General features: G+C 42.4%; 1 protein-coding gene and 2 non-coding genes across 5 annotated transcripts; all 3 read left to right on the forward strand.

The window, feature by feature from the left end:
- The first annotated feature begins 4,021 nt into the window (after positions 1-4,021).
- On the forward strand, positions 4,022-14,199 carry slc25a3a (solute carrier family 25 member 3a). Of its 3 annotated transcripts, none has more exons than XM_078281473.1 (8): positions 4,022-4,132; positions 4,650-4,821; positions 5,696-5,820; positions 7,837-8,016; positions 10,338-10,519; positions 11,516-11,688; positions 11,994-12,104; positions 13,729-14,199. In XM_078281473.1, exons 2-8 carry the CDS (start codon positions 4,680-4,682, stop codon positions 13,887-13,889), a joined length of 1,074 nt encoding a protein of 357 aa, XP_078137599.1. In that variant the 5' UTR covers positions 4,022-4,132; positions 4,650-4,679; the 3' UTR covers positions 13,890-14,199. The 3 variants fall into 3 exon arrangements, with proteins under 3 accessions (XP_078137599.1, XP_078137597.1, XP_078137598.1); XM_078281471.1 differs by lacking the exon at positions 5,696-5,820 and adding an exon at positions 7,010-7,134; XM_078281472.1 differs by lacking the exon at positions 5,696-5,820 and adding an exon at positions 7,010-7,134 and having other exon boundaries at positions 4,030-4,132; positions 4,655-4,821.
- On the forward strand, positions 10,648-10,850 carry LOC144512478 (small nucleolar RNA SNORA53). The gene has a single exon (XR_013501011.1). It is a non-coding gene; the product is annotated as a small nucleolar RNA SNORA53 (small nucleolar RNA).
- LOC144512477 (small nucleolar RNA SNORA53) lies at positions 12,164-12,364 on the forward strand. Its single transcript, XR_013501010.1, has one exon. It is a non-coding gene; the product is annotated as a small nucleolar RNA SNORA53 (small nucleolar RNA).
- Positions 14,200-18,854: the final 4,655 nt, after the last annotated feature.

Below are 18,854 nucleotides of genomic sequence, written 5' to 3' on the forward strand. Positions count from 1 at the left end.
GGGTTGCAAAAAAACGATAGATGCAACCTGAGCCCTTCTGAGTCGCTCTGATTACAACAAATATGTGACTTAATATTTACACAAGACAGATCCTTTCTAGCCATACTTTCTAGCCTAATTTCGCTGTAATATAGCCCTCAGGTGTGATGATCTCTAGAGGGGGGCTTCGCTCTCAGCCGCATTACTGTGCACAAGAATAGAGCAGCTGCCAACAGGTAATCCACTTTGTGCTCCTCTCCTAGTCATTTAGGAGTCATTTTCTGTCAGACACACATATCTCCTCTATTTGTATGACTAACACACACACACACACATACACACACACAAAGGTATTCATCTACCTAAGAGGGAAAACTTATAACTTACATTGGTTGAAAGAATTCCTTCTGAAGTTCCTACAAGCACTGCCTTAAGGCTGTGTTCACATACACTCAGGTAGTCGTCAGGTAGTCGTCAGGCAGTCGTCAGGCAGTCGTCAGGCAGTCGTCAGGCAGTCGTCAGGCAGTCGTTAGGCAGTCTGGCGAAAACGCAAGTCTTTCAATTCACAAGTTAAAACACAACCCGACGTCACCCTGCGGTGGCCAATCATGTCAGACTTGTCAGTTTGTTTTGAGGTGGTGTGCGAGTCCCGTACAGTAAACATCACTTCCTCTATCGCTGCCACAATAAAGTTTCAAAACACTTTGAGGGTAAAAAGAAAACACAATAACTTGCAAGTTTGTGTAATAGTTTGTGTTTCCTGCAACAAGCTCCAGCACAAAGCCAAAGAGGTTACAATAATAAGAGGCAAGACTTCTGGTTTTTCAGAACTGAGGCCGGCTACACACTGGCTGCGTAGCGTGAGCGTGGTGTTTCTGTTGCGTGACTGCGTGGATTTTTCTGTCTTTACACACCAGAAACGTGTCTTCTGTGGCGCTGCTGCTGCTAGCCTTGTCTGTACACATGTATGTTTCCCATTGATTTACTACACTCAAGCAGTATACTTCATGTTAAACATAAATATATACTGATTTGATTACAGCAAAGACAATGTAGGCAGTATTGACGGAAAAATAGGCTACAGAATATTTTTTTCTGTATTGACAGGTGCAGTATTTGAAAATCAATAATTATTAATTATACGTTTTTTAAATTACATTTATATCTGCATTTATGTCAAAACCTAGAGCCTTTCAAACATCAACATGTCATTTACTAATATGTATTTGTGTCAAAATGACATATAAACATCTTTTTCTATTCTATTTTGCTTGGAAACGCTTCCAACACGCTTGCGTGTCGCGTGAAAAATAGGTGTCGGTTCTATTTCTAGCATGCACGCGTTTTCGGAGACGTGCGTGTCACGCAGGCAGTGTGCAAGCTCTAACCTGTTACCATGGGAGCCGAAATAAAAACGGACACGCCACACAGCTGACACGCTCACGCCACACAGCCAGTGTGTGGCCGGCCTGATACTTTGATATTAATCACGGCAGCATTTAGTCCAAAATGGCGGCCACGCTGTAGCTGTTGCGTAAAAAGAACATGTTTGTCGTCTGTTACTTTTTTTACAAAGCACAGTCCCTTCTTCTCTTTTCTTTCTCTCTTTATCTGTGAAATGCAGCTGCCTTAAAGTGCGGTCAGAAATGTCGAGAACTATAAACAATCTGACAGAAAACAACAATTGTGAAATATAAAGTCTACCTGTGCTGCATTGGGGGGGTTAAAGAACTGGAGATGGGTGGGTGACAGCGAAGCTCCGAAACTTGTTTCACTCCTGTGAAGCGCACAGTTTTAATACATTGTGTTGAAGCCATACAGAGGTTGCAAGAGATTGTTTTCCCCTGAAAAACGTTCTCATAGGTCGTCTGTTCAAGCAGCAATTACGACTCATATTAACTTTCATAGTGGTGATGCCTAACCAAACTGTGACAGTTTCACAACGTTAACGACGTGTTTAAAAAACGCCACTGTTGCATTCTCTGGTTTAGATATGAGGACGGAAAACGCTCTCGTGGGTCGTATTACAGGGTAGGAATAAACAACCTATATTGTCGTATGATTTGGAGATTTGAGATTTATTTAAAATAGGGAAATTGCGTATTAATGAACATTTATATAAATATCCAAGATTATAGCCGTTGGCTAATTTACATCTTTAGTCTGTTTGGCAGGTTGACGTTAAAATAACAAGTTCCAACACAATAGATCAATAAGAAAAATAACAGTAAAAGAGTACAATAAACTAACAGACAAACAATAAATGTTGCTCACGACAACCCAGGATTTGGGGAACCAAATTAATTTGGTGTTAAGTGCTTAAGTGCTAAGGTATTAAGAGTACTAGTGTTATTGCAAATTGCCCTATTGCAGAAGTTCATAACGCTAAGATAGATTGCACAATGCCCCATATTGCACATGCTTTTACACACACACACACACACACACACACACACACACAGTTATAATGTGTAGGCTTTTTGGATAACACATTAATTAAATTCCTTTATTCATTAATTTACTATTGCACAATGCCATTTACATTTAATGCAGCGCCTCTGATTAAAAGTAGGCTATTGCAGATGTAATAACACGCAGCAGGCTTGTTGCTCATATGAGACAAAAACTATTCAGATCAAAGAGGCTGCTTCAGCCCGTCTTGAAGGGCTGCTATAGGCTATAGATGTCACTCTGTTTGCTGTGTTTGAAGCCCCAAAGTGTCTAATCTTTTTTGGTACAAATAGAAGGAAAACCCCAAAGCATCACAAAAACACAACAGGATGTCACACAAATGGGCCATTTAAGTGACACCAGAGACGGTTTAGAAGTTGACACTCCCACCGCTGCATAACACTGCGGCGAATCGCCAGATTGCTTTCTTTGGTCTGTGTTAGAATAATTTCATTATCAAGAATAGACAGAGACCACTGAAGATATATTAAAGTTCATTTTATTCAAGAACCCAACAAGGAGGCCTTCTCCGCACTACGGAATAGTACAGACAATGTATGTATGCCCTCAGGAACACAATGTGCTTAGACAAGGACAAGCAATGGCTCCAGTTATCTTGTTTAGAGTATTCAGTATAATATTATTCTATGCAAATAATTTAATAATAACAAGAGGGAAAGTATGTAAATTAAAATGTCCCTAACAGTCTGAATGCTTCCTAATTTATCATAGAGGTCAGGTAAAATGTCTGTGAGTTCCAGTGCATGTAGGGGTTAGGGGAAATGAGAGGGGGGGTGAGGGCTTTAAAGAAAGGAAATATAGAAATGCAAATTAGTATTAGTAAAGCAGAGGTTAAATGTTTGATCTGGGGGGAAAAAAATCAATTATGGCAAGAAAGGTGGGCCAAAGAGGGAGACATCTATATAAAATTGTAAAAAATGTAAATGTAAAAAAAAAATGACTAGGGTAGGTAGTGGACAGAGGAGAGAGGAAAAGATTAAGGTTAGAGCACTGTGCACTAAACAAAACATTAAATACGGTAGGGACATACCAGATAGGCTTGTGTGAGGGTCAGGAGGAAGAGACAGTGGACACAGAGAGAGATGATGAGGAATTGTCCAAGGACCTTTATCTGAGGGAATTAAGGGTGCAGGAATTCACATTAAAAGAATTACTGAGCATGGGTAAGAGAGCAAAGGTCAGGGTACTGTTCGCTTTTCTAAGGGACAGAGGGGTTATGGTTAATAGGATATGATGGAAAACAGGAATATGGTGCTAGGGCTGCTGACATGGATAGCATGGACGATAAAACTCAGGGTAGTTCAGGGTGTGTGTGTGTGTGTGTGTGTGTGTGTGTAAAAGCATGTATTAAGGTGTGTGTGCGTTTTTTTTTTTTAAGGGATTTAGATTGTGTAGATCCACACTCTGGGGCACAAGGTGGCGGTAATGTACCCATAAACTGGATGCCAACCGTCGTAAAAGACAAAGAATACGAAGAAGAAGAGACCAGTTTTGTAATTGGACCAGAAGTGTTGATTGGCAGCTCTGCTGCGTTTCCTTACAGGACAGAAAAACGAAGGGACCCGCCCAGGCTTGTAGGTGACGTCACGAAAGGACAAATCGGTTTACCGCGAGGTCATTCAGCCCTCTCCGAGCAGCCAGTTGCAGCGAAGTGGAGGCGCCATCTTAAGATATTGAGAGAGTGAGTGCTATTATTCATTTAAAATAGTACATATGAAATATTACATCGCCACTTCTTTAAAGAGAACGTATTTTACGGATATGTGACTTGTGTTAGCCGCTTTGTTTATGCGATGTTTAAGGTTACCACTTATGTTGAGAGGGACCTTGCACCTTGGAGCGGTCCACTTAGCTTAGCACGAATTTTTGCATAGCATTTTAGCATCAGCTATGCTAAAATAGGACAAGACAAATGCTGAGTTACGTGAATGTGTAGGCATGCAGCTTTCGGATTTTTGAGATAGGTGTTACAACGACGAACCAGTAACTTGCATGGACATTACGTGCGTATTCGTGTAACGTTATGTTAGTGCTAGCTATGTGTTTTCTATAAGCTAGTCAAGCATTCCTGTCCGTGGTCATTCAGATGTTAAACTAAGCTAACCAGCACGTGACATGGCATTCCTCAGTTTAGGTGTCGGCGTCACATCTGCCTTTTAGCTCGAGCTAAAACACAGCTAACTTGTTGCTCATTGCAGCGTAGCTCCGCCAGCAGGCAGGACACCACCATGTACCCGACCGCTTTGACACAGCTGGCCCGGGGCAACCCGTTCAGCGCCCCCCTGTTCAGCCTCCAAAAAGTGGAAGAACCCCAACAAAGCCCTCATGGACAGAGGACACGCAGACTGGCAGCAGCCGCCACCGCACAAGGTAACCTCGGCGCAGAGTCCGGACTCCGCAGGCTGGCTAAAGTGCTAGCGTTAGCTGCATTAGCTTATCCGAGCACATTCGACCGGTTGCAGCCAAGTTTACTGCGTTATTTCAGGATAGATTCATGTATTAAGTACAATTCACTGTGCGGGTTGTACTTTATAGGTTAAACTCTTTATTTTTTTTTTTTTTTTTATCGTTATGATTGATAAGGGATGTTTTCTCAGGCAGTTAGCTGCTAGGCCTTTGCTGCACACAAGCTGCCTGTGGAGGACAAGGAAGGACAAAGTGGTATCTCTCTTTTGCACTGCAGCAAACTGTATATGAAGGGTCGCACTTGCAAATGGTGGATGTTAGATGAATTAAACAGTTTTAGTGGAGCGTCAGTAACTAACTTGTAATGGCAAACTAGTAAAATGCATGTGACCCCTAACTATGAGCTGCTCAGGGGCTGACATGAACAAAGTGTCCTAATTTTAAATATTTGACAGGTTGTTAAAAAAAGGTACCAGTAGATTTATCCTAAGCATAGCTTGATCACAACAGTAGTGATACATTTCAATTGTTTGTAACTTAGGAGTGGATCACATTTACATTTTATTTTTTTAAAGAGGGCATGTTAAAGGGTGTACATTATGTTCAGACTAAACGCTTGCTGTTGCATAAGGAAGAGATTGTTAAAATAAGTTGTCCCTCTAGTAAAGGCTTTTGGTTGATCGTCAATCTAGCTGGATTGAAGGCACCGACATGTACTTTAGACCAATTTGATTCTTTAAACCCTTAACCAGTTACACATCCAAATACTTAAAGAAAGTGCCAACCTTTCTGAAGGCCAAGATGTCCTGTTCTTAAAGTTTCACCTGTGTTTCTTTAGAGGGAGACAGTTGTGAGTTCGGCTCTCAGAAGTATTTGATCCTGTGCGGCTTTGGTGGGATTCTGAGTTGTGGCACCACACACACAGCGGTCGTTCCCCTCGATCTGGTCAAATGCAGATTGCAGGTCTGTCTCTATGGCTTGATGCCCTGTTTTAACGTCCCTCTTCATCTACCCATGGCTGTAATTTTTTGTTTGGTTTTTTTTGAAAATTCACCAATTTGCATGGGAGAAATATCATCCCCATTTTTGTCATTGTGTATTGATTCTAATGTGTTGGAGTGATCATAACATGGTTGCATGATTCTGCACACATGTTCCTATGTTAGTTGAATGATTTTTTTTTTTTTTTTTTTTTTTTTTACCCACCTCGCCGCCCCCGCTCAGTCCACAGTAGAGGACTCTTAAAGGTCAGGAGTGCCAGACCTGAGGAAGAATGTCCTATATGTTCACCATGCTATTTGACACAATCAAGGGTGTCTGTCTGAATGTATAGATGACCTATGAGAGTTTTATTTATTTAATTAGAGATATGAAACAGATTGATGCTGACATTTGAAGTCATTGTTCATTAACACACTGACTGATTTAACCTTGTACTGTCAGGTAACTTGTATTTAAAAAGTCAAAAGTATCAAGCATCAATTTAAGACAGGTATTATGGTGATGATAAACAAAATGTGGAAAAAAGTAATTAAATATGCTATTGATGATAATCTGTTATCTCAACCTTACGTTATAATAAATTATAAAATCACTTAAACTTGTGCTGTTGCCAGAGCATCTTCAACATGCTTCTGGTCATTCTACCTTCTAGGCAGCCATAGGTGTGTTGACCATGTTACATAAAATACAGATCTGTGGCAAGTTTACAAGTCATACAAGTACATTAACTTGCATTGTTACTGAGGTCAGTTGAAATCAGTGGCTGCATGTAAGGTAAGAAACAAATCTTAGAAACTTGTGTTAATCATGAGCAGTAACTTAATATTTTGTAGTCAGTGTGACAACTTGCAATCCACTGTGGTCCATGGAACTTCATACTGTAATCACTTGAGTTCAATGATTTATCAACCTTTGGCGTGTGATCCTAATAAATGGTGGCATGTTGGTGGCGGAGCCATCTAATGGGAGAGTCCTGGCACTGAATTCAAACTGTCCACAGCTGGGACATGGCGAAACTGGTCTCAACAAAGATTTTCCTTCTGTAGTGGCAACTCTTCCATTATGTGGCTCTGGTTTGGTGTTGATTTTTGTCCTGTGCTGCATGTAATCCTGCATGTTGCATGTATGTGTCCCCTCCCTTCTACTACAGAGGATGTCAGCTGCGATTTTGGCTCCTCAAAGTACTATGCCCTGTGTGGCTTTGGGGGTATCCTGAGCTGCGGCATCACACATACAGCAGTGGTGCCCCTCGACCTTGTCAAGTGCCGCCTGCAGGTTTGTATGGAAGCTAAACCTTACAGTAGCAATGAGTTGCCAGCAGCTACTCCAACCTCTCAGCCCCATGGCTTCATGTACAATCTTCAGAGTAATAGTTGTGCATGACATTGAAGTGACCTATTAATATTTAACGGGCAACTTTCAAAGAGCTGTGCAAGAGAAACCTTATTCACTATTTAGCTGTTGCTGATTTGTATCTAGCCTCATTGTATATATGCATATGCAAAACTCAAATGGTATGTCTACATTTCAATTTAGGTCAGTCGCCTAGTTGTTCATAAATCATATTTCCCAATTAAATGGCTTAAATTTGAAGCTTGAGTTGTGTACCAGTGCTTTTATACTTATGCTACACATAATCAACTGCAGGAAATTAAGTAAAATGTTATCTTATACCGCACTTTTGTAGGCATGGCTTAGTTTATAGGTCATTCTAACATTTCACCTATTATGATGGAAATTTGATTAACAGTAACCATGACTTGACAAAAAAAGTTTAAAAATGTCTATATTGCAGTCTAGAAAATGCAATTTCCCCCCCCAAAGCACTTGACACTTCAACACAATCAAGAAAAACACTAGATTTGTCATACCAATGACTAGCCATCCGATAAGCCTATACATATCTGCATAAAACACCAGATCCCAGAGTTGCCAATGATTTGATAACATGCCTCATAAGTGTTAATTCTCCTCCAGGTGGACCCAGATAAGTTCAAGAGCATCGGCAACGGCTTTAGAGTGACATTGAGGGAAGATGGTGTCAGAGGTCTGGCAAAGGGCTGGGCTCCCACCTTCATTGGCTATTCCATGCAGGGACTGTGCAAGTTCGGCTTCTATGAAGTGTTCAAGATCTTCTACAGTGACTTGCTGGGAGAGGTGAGTTACAAGCTTTCAATACACTTTATTTACATAAATGCATTGGTTGTATAGCTATGAATGGTGATGACACCAGAGATTGTTGCCTGCTGTAGTGTGTTCATGTTAAATAAAAATTACATTAATGTAACTGCTTTGGGGTCAATTCCTAATATATACACTAATATGTTTGAAAATGCACCAGGTTAGAGGGTTCCATGATCAATTTACACCAATAGTTCTTTGACAATCCCTTTCATATGTCCCACCACTACTGAAATGATCCTTTGGTTGGCTTGGAGGTAGAGTGGTCGCAACAAGGTTGGCGATCCCTGAGCAAGACCCTAAAGCCCAAGTTGCTTCATGGATGCGTATAAATAGCTGTCCACTGCTCCTAAATACTAGGATGGGTTAAGAATGCAAAAATAAAATTTCACTACATTGTACTGTGTATGTGACCAAAAGGTGCATTCAGACCAAAAAAAGCAATCCGCGATTTGCCGCAGGAGTGTCCATGAAACGGCCCATTTGTGTGACGTCCTGTTGTCTGCATTAAATGGAAGCTTCACTACACAGAAGCTAACGTTGGCCCCCACATAATAGCAAGTTAAGCTACATGGCAAAAGTAGTTTACTACATCAGAGCTATTTATTTTTTTATTTTTTTTATACATCCATGTACAGGCCATACACGTCATTGAAAGGCAATGTCGGTGATCCTTAGCGGTTTTATTTCAGACGCAGCACTTGAGCTTCAGAAATTTTCGGGCAAATGTAGCTTGTATGTTATGTATGTAAAGATGTTTATGGCTACCTACTAATAAAATAGCTAAGCTACTGAAAAGCTTTTTGATTCAGATAACGGTGACACTATTGAGAAGTGAAACTAGTAACTTTAGTACCGTGGTGCCTTTTTCACAGGTTGCTAATGTAGGCTCCTTTTTGAATTTGCTAGGTGTCATAGTGACAAATTCAGGTTCAAGGGGTTTGACAATCAAACCAGTTTAGCCTAATACACCGGACTGGACCGGTGAAAGCGGTAATTGACGCTGACCTCATTGCTTAACATCATTTGAATTAAAGCCTTTTATAGGGCTGGGTGATGATTAGGGTTGGGTACCTTTCGCATCTGAACCAATATTGGTACCTGAAATTTGGTTCCCGGTACCCAACGGTACTTTCTTCGGTACTTTCCCTCTGTAATTACAAAAAAATATTTCAGTTGTAAAAAATAATTGCAAACCTATGTATCCTATTTACTTGGAACATTATGTTTTATTTAGAATATTTTACACTGACAGAAATTAAATAAAAATGAAACCCCTCCCTCTCCTCCCAAACCCGTTCCTACAACCTATTAAATGGAATAATTATTAAATTTGTATTCTTGTATTTGTGTATTCTTTTTTTTAGCCGGTTTTATTTTCATTATGACTGTTTTTAATTGCTCTTTAATGTTTCATGTAAAGCACTTTGAATTGCCTTGTTGCTGAAAAACCACTGTTGTGCCTGCTTGTCTCACAGGGAGTCAACAGCACCGTGACTGGTTTTGGCTCACATTAATATCACATCAGTGAATGGTGTCTGCGTGAAGTTTTGAAAAACTGTAACCACACTTGAAACCACTTTATCGGCATCGCTGTGACTTCAACAAAACTGCAGAGCCGACGTAGTTTGCTCCGTTCGCACCTCTGCGCGTGTGTCGGAGCTCCACTCTCTGTCAACATGCAGAGAGGACAGATAAGCCTGCGCTTATGTGCTGTCAGGTACCCAAATTTGGCACCGTTTGATTTTACGTGAACCAATACTCTGTAATACCTACGTGATTCGGCCGGTACCGGTAAAAGTACAGGGTTCGGTACCCAACCCTAGTGATGATATGTCTTTAAAACAATATAAAAATATCTCTTTTCAGTTTCTACCCCAGTGTAGAAAAACCAGTGGCCGAAATGCTTTATGGATTACGTCATTTGGAAGGTGCTTTATGCTCCGATCACTATGGATTATAGATCTTTATAGTTATAGAATGAACTTGTCTTGGGCACAGTACTACAGTCTGTTGCTTCACATTCATCTTAAAACATAAGACATTTGACATTGACAACACAGCAGCTTAAATTAAAAAGGTGTACCTAATAATAAATGAAGTGGTCAGTAAACTATATACTGTATATAAATGTTATAAAAACAGCTGTAAGGTGCTAGAAAAGCTTGACAATTCACTTTGAAAAGTGCTTGAATTTGACTTTGGAAACAGTCTCTGCTGCTGAGTGACGTAGGGGAAACCTGAGCTGTGTATGTCTGTCACCTAATCTTTTTCCTATTTGTGGTTTCACCCAATAGGAGAACACCTACCTCTGGAGGACATCACTTTACCTGGCTGCCTCAGCCAGCGCAGAGTTCTTTGCAGACATTGCTCTGGCTCCCATGGAGGCTGTTAAAGTTCGTATCCAGACCCAGCCGGGCTATGCCAACACCCTCAGACAGTGTGTCCCCAAGATGTATGCCGAGGAGGGACTCTGGGCGTAAGCATTCCGTTTTGTTACCAGTCACTGTCAGTAAGTTAATTTGAATGGCTGCCAGCATTTCAGATATAGGAATAAATGCATTAGTGATTGAATAATTGAGAAATGGAAAATGTATTTCTGATGACAACACGCTCCTTAGATCCACCTCTGGAGGGCGCTCTGCTCTGAGCAGAGCTCCTCAGCAGCTTGCTGGCTGTACAGTTGGAGGTGCTTGAGTCATTGGCGTGTGAGAACAGTCTACCTGTCCCCCAGCCCAACTGCAACACTGGCAACCCTGTCCTCTAAAGACAGGGAACTCCCAGTACTGCAAGCCTGGGGGACGGACACATTTCACATTAGTTAGTGCACAGAGCTGGAAAGCTTTAAAATATGTGTGGTCATTTATAGTCTATCAAATAAACTAATTACATTTTATTTGGTGGCAAAACCCTAGAATTTTTTGTTTAAAAACTGTGAAAATGTATGTTCTAGAGCTTTGGAAGACGGCGATGTGACGACTCCACTGAGCGATTGCCCCTTTTAGATCAAATTGTTGCCTCTGCTTTACGTTTACCTAGCAGTCATTTCACAAACGTTTCCATGCTATACAATGGCTGGGAAAAGGTGAGAGGAAGATTAGGAAGCTGTTCAACAGCTTGCTGGCTGTACAGTTGGAGGCGCTTGAGTCATTGGCATGTCTGTCCCCTAGCCCAACTATAACACATCTACAGACAGGGAGCTCCCAATGCTGCAAGCCTGGGGGGTGGACATGCTGCTGATCCAAGACCAGCTGACTGATAATGTATTGCTTTTCTTAGGAAACACTGTAGCTTCTCGTTGCTATAACGTTGCTGCAGTGTACAGAAAGGAAGTTAACATATCGATAAATTACAGCACCCTCTTTCTGACGGTCCAAGTTTTATAATGGCAAGGAAAACCCTGAATGTAAATACATTGATGTGTAGACAGATATGCTACTTGTGAGCTCACATCTCATTCTTGCTTTCACTCCAGTTTCTATAAGGGTGTGGTGCCCCTGTGGATGAGGCAGATCCCCTACACCATGATGAAGTTTTCCTGCTTCGAGCGCACTGTGGAGTTGCTCTACAAGTATGTTGTTCCCAAGCCCCGCAGTGAGTGCAGCAAACCTGAGCAGCTGGTGGTCACCTTTGTGGCCGGTTATATCGGTGAGTAACAGAACATCTTAACGGGACACTACAAATCATGATGCTTAATAAAGCTAGAAAACCAAATAACCCGTTAATAAAGCAGTAACAATGGAGACGTTATGAAATCATGGCGGTTTGGAAAATTTACGGCAATAAGAATATTTCTTACTAATGTAAGTGAATTGGCATTTATCGGTTTAATCTAATTCCAGTAATGCATCATTCCTTTGAACTTTTTAAATGTTAGTTTAGATAGTGAAGTTATACCAGCTGATCTGCTGTTTCCAATTCTCTGATGTGGTTTTTGTTTGCTCTGTGTGCAGCTGGTGTGTTCTGTGCCATCGTGTCCCACCCTGCTGACTCTGTGGTCTCTGTGCTGAACAAGGAGCAGGGCAGCACTGCTGTCCAGGTCCTCAAGAAGCTGGGACCCAAAGGTCTGTAACACCACACCCCCAGTCCAAAGTAACTTCAGCAGAAAGCATAGTGAAACATCAACACGCTCCTTAGATCCACCTCTGGAGGGCGCTCTGCTCTGAGCAGAGCTCCTCAGCAGCTTGCTGGCTGTACAGTTGGAGGTGCTTGAGTCATTGGCGTGTGAGAACAGTCTACCTGTCCCCCAGCCCAACTGCAACACTGGCAACCCTGTCCTAAAGACGGGGAACTCCCAGTGCTGCAAGCCTGGGGGACGGACATGATCCAAGACCAGCTAACTGATTAACGTATTGCTTTGCTTAGGAAATACTCTAGCATCTTGTTGCTGTAACAGGATCAGACATAACGACCCAATACAACATTAAAACTGAACTTAAAAAAAAACAAATGTTGTAAAATGTCCCGCTCCCTTCAAATGTTTTTTTTTTCTTGTTCTTACAGTTGAATGTTTAGGCTTCACTGTACAGAAAGTATCTACAGCGTTTTACACTTGAAGGATGTTTTCACATTCAACTGCTGAAATAGGAAGTCTATATGTGCTCATTCAAGTCCCATTTTCAGGGATGGACCTAAAGGTATTTGTGACATCCCAAATGGTTTAAATGCCAATTCTGGTCAAATATTCAACTTGCAAAAGTGTGATGTGAAAACTTGAGGCCTCCAAGCACACGTGAGAATTGACTTTATAGGGAAGTAGGAAACACCTGTTGTCCACCTACATTTGTAGAGTCTGAAATAGAACCTACTTCATTAAAAATCCAAGGATAGGACAGGATAATGTAACTTTTTGTGTGAAAAGAATGTTGAATACAAATAAGTAGAGCAATTGATATACATGTTAAACCTGTCTGGAGGGAAGTTTTTTTTTATTCATATTATTGACACTGGACATTTAAGTCTATAGTTGGAGGACTTGTATTGGTTTATATTAGGGCAGGGCAGCATGATGTACACTTGTCAATTGCCAGATTTTATTGTAGTTAATGAGTTAGTGCTCTCTTTATGCCATATGGGCAGTTTGGCAAAACAATGAACAGGACTAATTTGTGGTTATTGAGTTTTAAAATGTTTTTGCATCAATTTTATTTCGTGTGTTTTTTTTTTTGGTCTTGCTGTAAATTGATCCACGTAATTGCCCCTGTTGAAAAGTGGACAAATTATTTTTTTAAGGCAGAAGTATAAAGAAATTCCAACACCAAGTCTAACATTTATCATTGATGTGCCATTCAATACAAGATCAGACTACAGCCTCTAAAAGAAATGCTGTCGTTTCCATGTGCACTAGAAACATGCATAGAAATGTAAAGGATTCTTATCAAATGTTTATTTTTTTCCTTTCAAAGTCTTCAACGTTTTACCATGCATCACATGTATTTCAACTGTGACCCTCAGTCATGCTTGCTCACTCCTGGGCCATGGGTCCTACCCTGATATGTTGAATTCCATGCAGAGCCTTTTCAGTCAGACTCTTTATTGACCTCATAACATTATTATTATTATTATTATTATTATTGCCATTAATGGCAAAGTGCTCCCAGTGTTGTGTAGCCCATTGTCTGAACCACTTGGTTTACTGTGAGATCAGCAATGTGTCTGAATCTAATGTTGTGTATGTCTCCTGTTCAGGTGTGTGGAAGGGTCTGGTTGCCCGTATCATCATGATTGGTACTCTGACCGCCCTGCAGTGGTTCATCTACGACTCTGTCAAGGTCTACTTCCGCCTGCCCCGTCCCCCTCCCCCAGAGATGCCCGAGTCCCTGAAGAAGAAGCTCGGCCTCACAGAGTAACTCTCCCCCTCCATCCCTCCACTGAGCCCCAGTCTCCAGCTGACACATGTGAACCCCCTCCAAACTTCGAGTGCACAGCAGTTTTCTATATTTATGTCCTCCACTCCTGCTGCTCTACACCGAGCACAGGGCTGCTACTAATGTATATTTAAAATCAGAAAAAACAAGCAAGGAGAGAAGATGGAGCTGTCGCTCTTGGCTTACCATGAGTCACAGAAAATATTCCTCTGTAGAAACACCCGTCTGGTTTTATCAAGTCCTGTCAGAAAATTGTTGAAATTCTAATAAAAGAATTGAATTCCCTGGAAAACATTGGCTGTCAGCTTTTCATTTTTAACAGTCGTACATTAATTTGCGTTTAATCAGTTTAAAAGATTTTATTATTCAGATAATACAACTTTGTTCTGTACATGCCATATTTTTGCATTTGTTTGTAGTTTATTAATGTTAAGCTTAATATAGATCAGTTGATAAAATGTTTTGAATTTAGCATATTTTTTTGAAATATGTAATACAGTACCTCATTTGGAGGTCAATATTTATCTTTGTGATTTGATAACTGTACATGGAGACCAGGCTGTGGTTTATTTATTCAAGTACTTTTGCCAGCTCTGCAGTGAACATAAGTCTGAATGTAAACCGATGTTTGCTTACAAGAAAACTCCAAGACAGTGTTGCTCACCGAAACACATTGGGCTTTTCCCAATTCCCAAATTTGTACCTCCTCGATTCTCCGGCTTGTAACCCGGAAATCGTTCTCAGCGCGCCATGTTGCCAATGCACATCGAGGAGGCTCCTCGGAGGAGTTGAAATAGAGGATACACTGATGTACTCTCGTGGAAGACTTCACCAGTTGCGGATCTAGAACATTTTTACATGGGGTGGCAAAGGGGTAGCGAGAGATCTCGGAAGGGTGGCAGGGGAAGACGGTACATGAGAACACCCATATGTAAACACACTGCTATGGCCTACTATGCCCCGCAACACCCTGCTACGCCCTGAACTGCTATAATTATTATGAATCATAATTCTCTTTCTGTATAACAGTGTCAGTTTCCCAACCGGCAGATGGCAGCCCACCAAGAGCCTGGATCTGTCCCAGGTTTCTGCCTAAAGAAGTTTTTCCTTGCCAATGTTGCACTAAATGCTGGCTCTTGCAATTGGGAATTGTTGGGTCTTTGTAAATTATAGTGTGGTCTGGTCTTGAAGAGTGAACTCTTGTTACAATTTGATACTATAAATAAAATTGAATTAAATGGCTTGATCATATTTATATTTTTATATATTTATAGATATACACAAATAGAACAGAATGTGCCTTATTTAATCAATTATGAGCAAACAAATGCTATGATAGAGAAACTAAAACATTAAATAATCTATGGTATATGTAATTCTTTACATATCTAACCCTATAACATATACAACAGAATAGAAATAGCCAAAAACTGAAAACATGTCATTTTACTGAGTGACATGACATGTTATGCTACTGTCCTGCAATTTATATGGAAGGAGAATATAAACAAACCATATGGTCAAGGGGTAACTGCAGCCTCCTCTTCCTCCCTGTCATCTTCATCTGCCTCCTCCTGATCACTCTCTGCCTCTGTCCCTCTGAATCTGCAGCCTCCTCTTCGTCCATCACATTCAATTCTTCCTTTCCCTCTCACTTATTTCTGCATCTCCTTCTGTGGTCTTCTCCTGCTCTGACCTGCCTGGTCTCTCCAGTTTACTACCTTCTCCTTCTTCATCTCCCTTCTCTTCCTCCTGTGCACTACTCAGAATTTTCTTGGCTGGCAATATCCCCACTTCTACGCTTCAGCTAATATCTCCAGCTACTCAAAAGTCAAGATGTGGAAAGCTCTGGCTATCCTTTCATTACATTACACTGTATGGCCCTGTAGCTAATAAGTAGCCTAACAAACAATATCAGAAGAGATGTATTACATGCACACAACAGTTATGTTTAGACTACCCTTCTTAATCCCGTTGTATTTGTTGTTTTCACACTTTGACAGTAAAGGATGTCACCTGGTTTAATTTGTGCAGCCTTATTGCCGTGATGACTAAAACTACTTTTTAACATACACATGTTCCACCCAAACAAGTTCTCTTCTCATCCCCGAATGCTATGAGAACTAGCCAGACCCTCCTCCAGCGTGCTTTGGAGGAAGGTCTGGCAAAGCGAGACTAGCATACTGCTAACAAGAGGTCAGAAACACCACACCGGACCTTTAATTCAAATCAGCCTGCAATTAAACTGCATTATTAAACAACTCCAATGTAACATTGTCAAAAGGAATGCAGGTTTTGTGTTACTGTGTAGACAACCCAATTCAAGCAGATCTCAAAGAGTGCTGACTGTTTTTTATCTTATACAGAAATGGTAAGAAGAATAGATTTTATATAAGTAATTGTTATTACATTTTAAATAAATAATTTGAATTTGACCATATGGGCTTAGCAATACACAAGCCGTGCTCTTCTTTATTTTAAAGTATTGATTCAGGCACCAACACCATTTTAAAAGTATCGTTTTAAGACCGTTATCGGAAAAAACGAAATGATACCAATCCAATCCAATTTCCAATGAGGAAATCAGGTAATTGTTTCAGATGATGTTCCCGACTCTGACATCTGATGTTTTTTGTTTTGTTTTTAATGTCATGATATAGTATGTCTTACATTTCATTCATAATGGTCTTAAAAAGGTTTTAAAATGTCTTAAATTTGACTTGGTGAAACCTGCAGAAACCCTCTTGAATGCTCTTGAAAATGGTTAACAAAAATGTCTTATAATGAATCCCTATTTCTATACCAGTAGTGTGGTGCTATTTTGAGCCTTGTTATCCATCCATCCATCTTCATCCGCTTATCCGGGGTCGGGTCGCGGGGGTAGCAGCTCCAGCAGGGGACCCCAAACTTCCCTTTCCCGGGCCACATTAACCAGCTCCGACTGGGGGATCCCGAGGCGTTCCCAGGCCAGGTTAGAGATATAATCCCTCCACCTAGTCCTGGGTCTCCCCCGAGGCCTCCTCCCAGCTGGACGTGCCTGGAACACCTCCCTAGGGAGGCGCCCAGGGGGCATCCTTACCAGATGCCCGAACCACCTCAACTGGCTCCTTTCGACGCAAAGGAGCAGCGGCTCTACTCCGAGCTCCTCACGGATAACTGAGCTTCTCACCCTATCTCTAAGGGAGACGCCAGCTACCCTCCTGAGGAAACCCATTTCGGCCGCTTGTACCCTGGATCTTGTTCTTTCGGTCATGACCCAGCCTTCATGACCATAGGTGAGGGTAGGAACAAAAACTGACCGGTAGATTGAGAGCTTTGCCTTCTGGCTCAGCTCTTTTTACGTCTAACGGTGCGATAAATGGAATGTAATACCGCACCTGCTGTGCCGATTCTCCGACCAATCTCCCGCTCCATTGTCCCCTCACTCGCGAACAAGACCCCAAGGTACTTGAACTCCTTCACTTGGGGTAAGGACTCATTCCCTACCTGGAGAAGGCACTCCATCGGTTTCCTGCTGAGAACCATGGCCTCCGATTTAGAGGTGCTGATCCTCATCCCAGCCGCTTCACACTCGGCTGCGAACCGATCCAGTGAGTGCTGAAGGTCACAGGCCGATGATGCCATCAGGACCACATCATCTGCAAAAAAGCAGCGATGAGATCCCCAGCCCACCGAACTGCAACCCCTCTCCACCCCGACTACGCCTCGATATCCTGTCCATAAATACTACAAACAGGATTGGTGACAAAGCGCAGCCCTGGCGGAGGCCAACTCTCACCTGAAACGAGTCCGACTTACTGCCGAGAACCCGGACACAGCTCTCGCTTTGGTCGTACAGAGATTGGATGGCCCTGAGAAGGGACCCCCTCACCCTGTACTCCCGCAGCACCTCCCACAGTATCTCCCGGGGCACCCGGTCATACGCCTTCTCCAGATCCACAAAACACATGTAGACTGGTTGGGCATACTCCCAGGCTCCCTCCAGGATCCTTGCAGAGTAAAGATCTGGTCCGTTGTTCCACGACCAGGGACGGAATCCGCATTGTTCCTCTTCAACCTGAGATTCGACTATCGACCGAACCCTCCTTTCCAGCACCTTGGAGTAGACTTTACCGGGGAGGCTGAGAAGTGTGATACCCTGTAGTGGCACACACCCTCTGGTCCCCCCTTTTTAAAAAGGGGAACCACCACCCCCGGTCTGCCACTCCTTAGGCACCGTCCCAGACTTCCACGCAATGTTGAAGAGGCGTGTCAACCAAGACAACCCCTCCACACCCAGAGCTTTAAGCATTTCTGGACGGATCTCATCAATTCCTGGGGCTTTGCCACTGTGGAGTTGTTTAACTACCTCAGCAACCTCCACCAGGGAAATTGATGCCAATCCCCCCTCATCCTCCAGCTCTGCCTCTACCATAGAGGGCGTATTAGTCGGTTAGGAGTTCCTCAAAGTGCTCCTTCCACCGCCCCTATTACCTCCTCAGTTGAGGTCAACAGCGTCCCATCCTTACTGTACACAGCTTGGATGGTTCCCCGCTTCCCCCCTCCTGAGGTGGCGAGCGGTTTTCCAGAAGCACCTTGGTGCCGACCGAAAGTCCTTCTCCATGTCTTCTCCGAACTTCTCCCACACACGCTGCTTTGCCTCTTTCACGGCAGAGGCTGCAGCCCTTCGAGCCCCTTCGGTGCCTTGCAACTGCCTCCGGAGTCGTCTGGGATAACATATCCCGGAAAGACTCCTTCTTCAGTCGGACGGCTTCCCTGACCACCGGTGTCCACCACGGTGTTCGTGGGTTACCGCCCCTTGAGGCACCTAAGACCCTAAGACCACAGCTCCTCACCGCAGCTTCAGCAATGGAAACTTTGAACATCGTCCACTCAGGTTCAATGCCCCCCCAGCCTCCACAGGGATGCATGAAAAGCTCCGCCGGAGGTGTGAGTTGAAAGTCTGTC

This window comes from Sander vitreus, chromosome 23 (assembly GCF_031162955.1).
Source record: "Sander vitreus isolate 19-12246 chromosome 23, sanVit1, whole genome shotgun sequence".
NCBI lineage: Eukaryota > Metazoa > Chordata > Actinopteri > Perciformes > Percidae > Sander > Sander vitreus.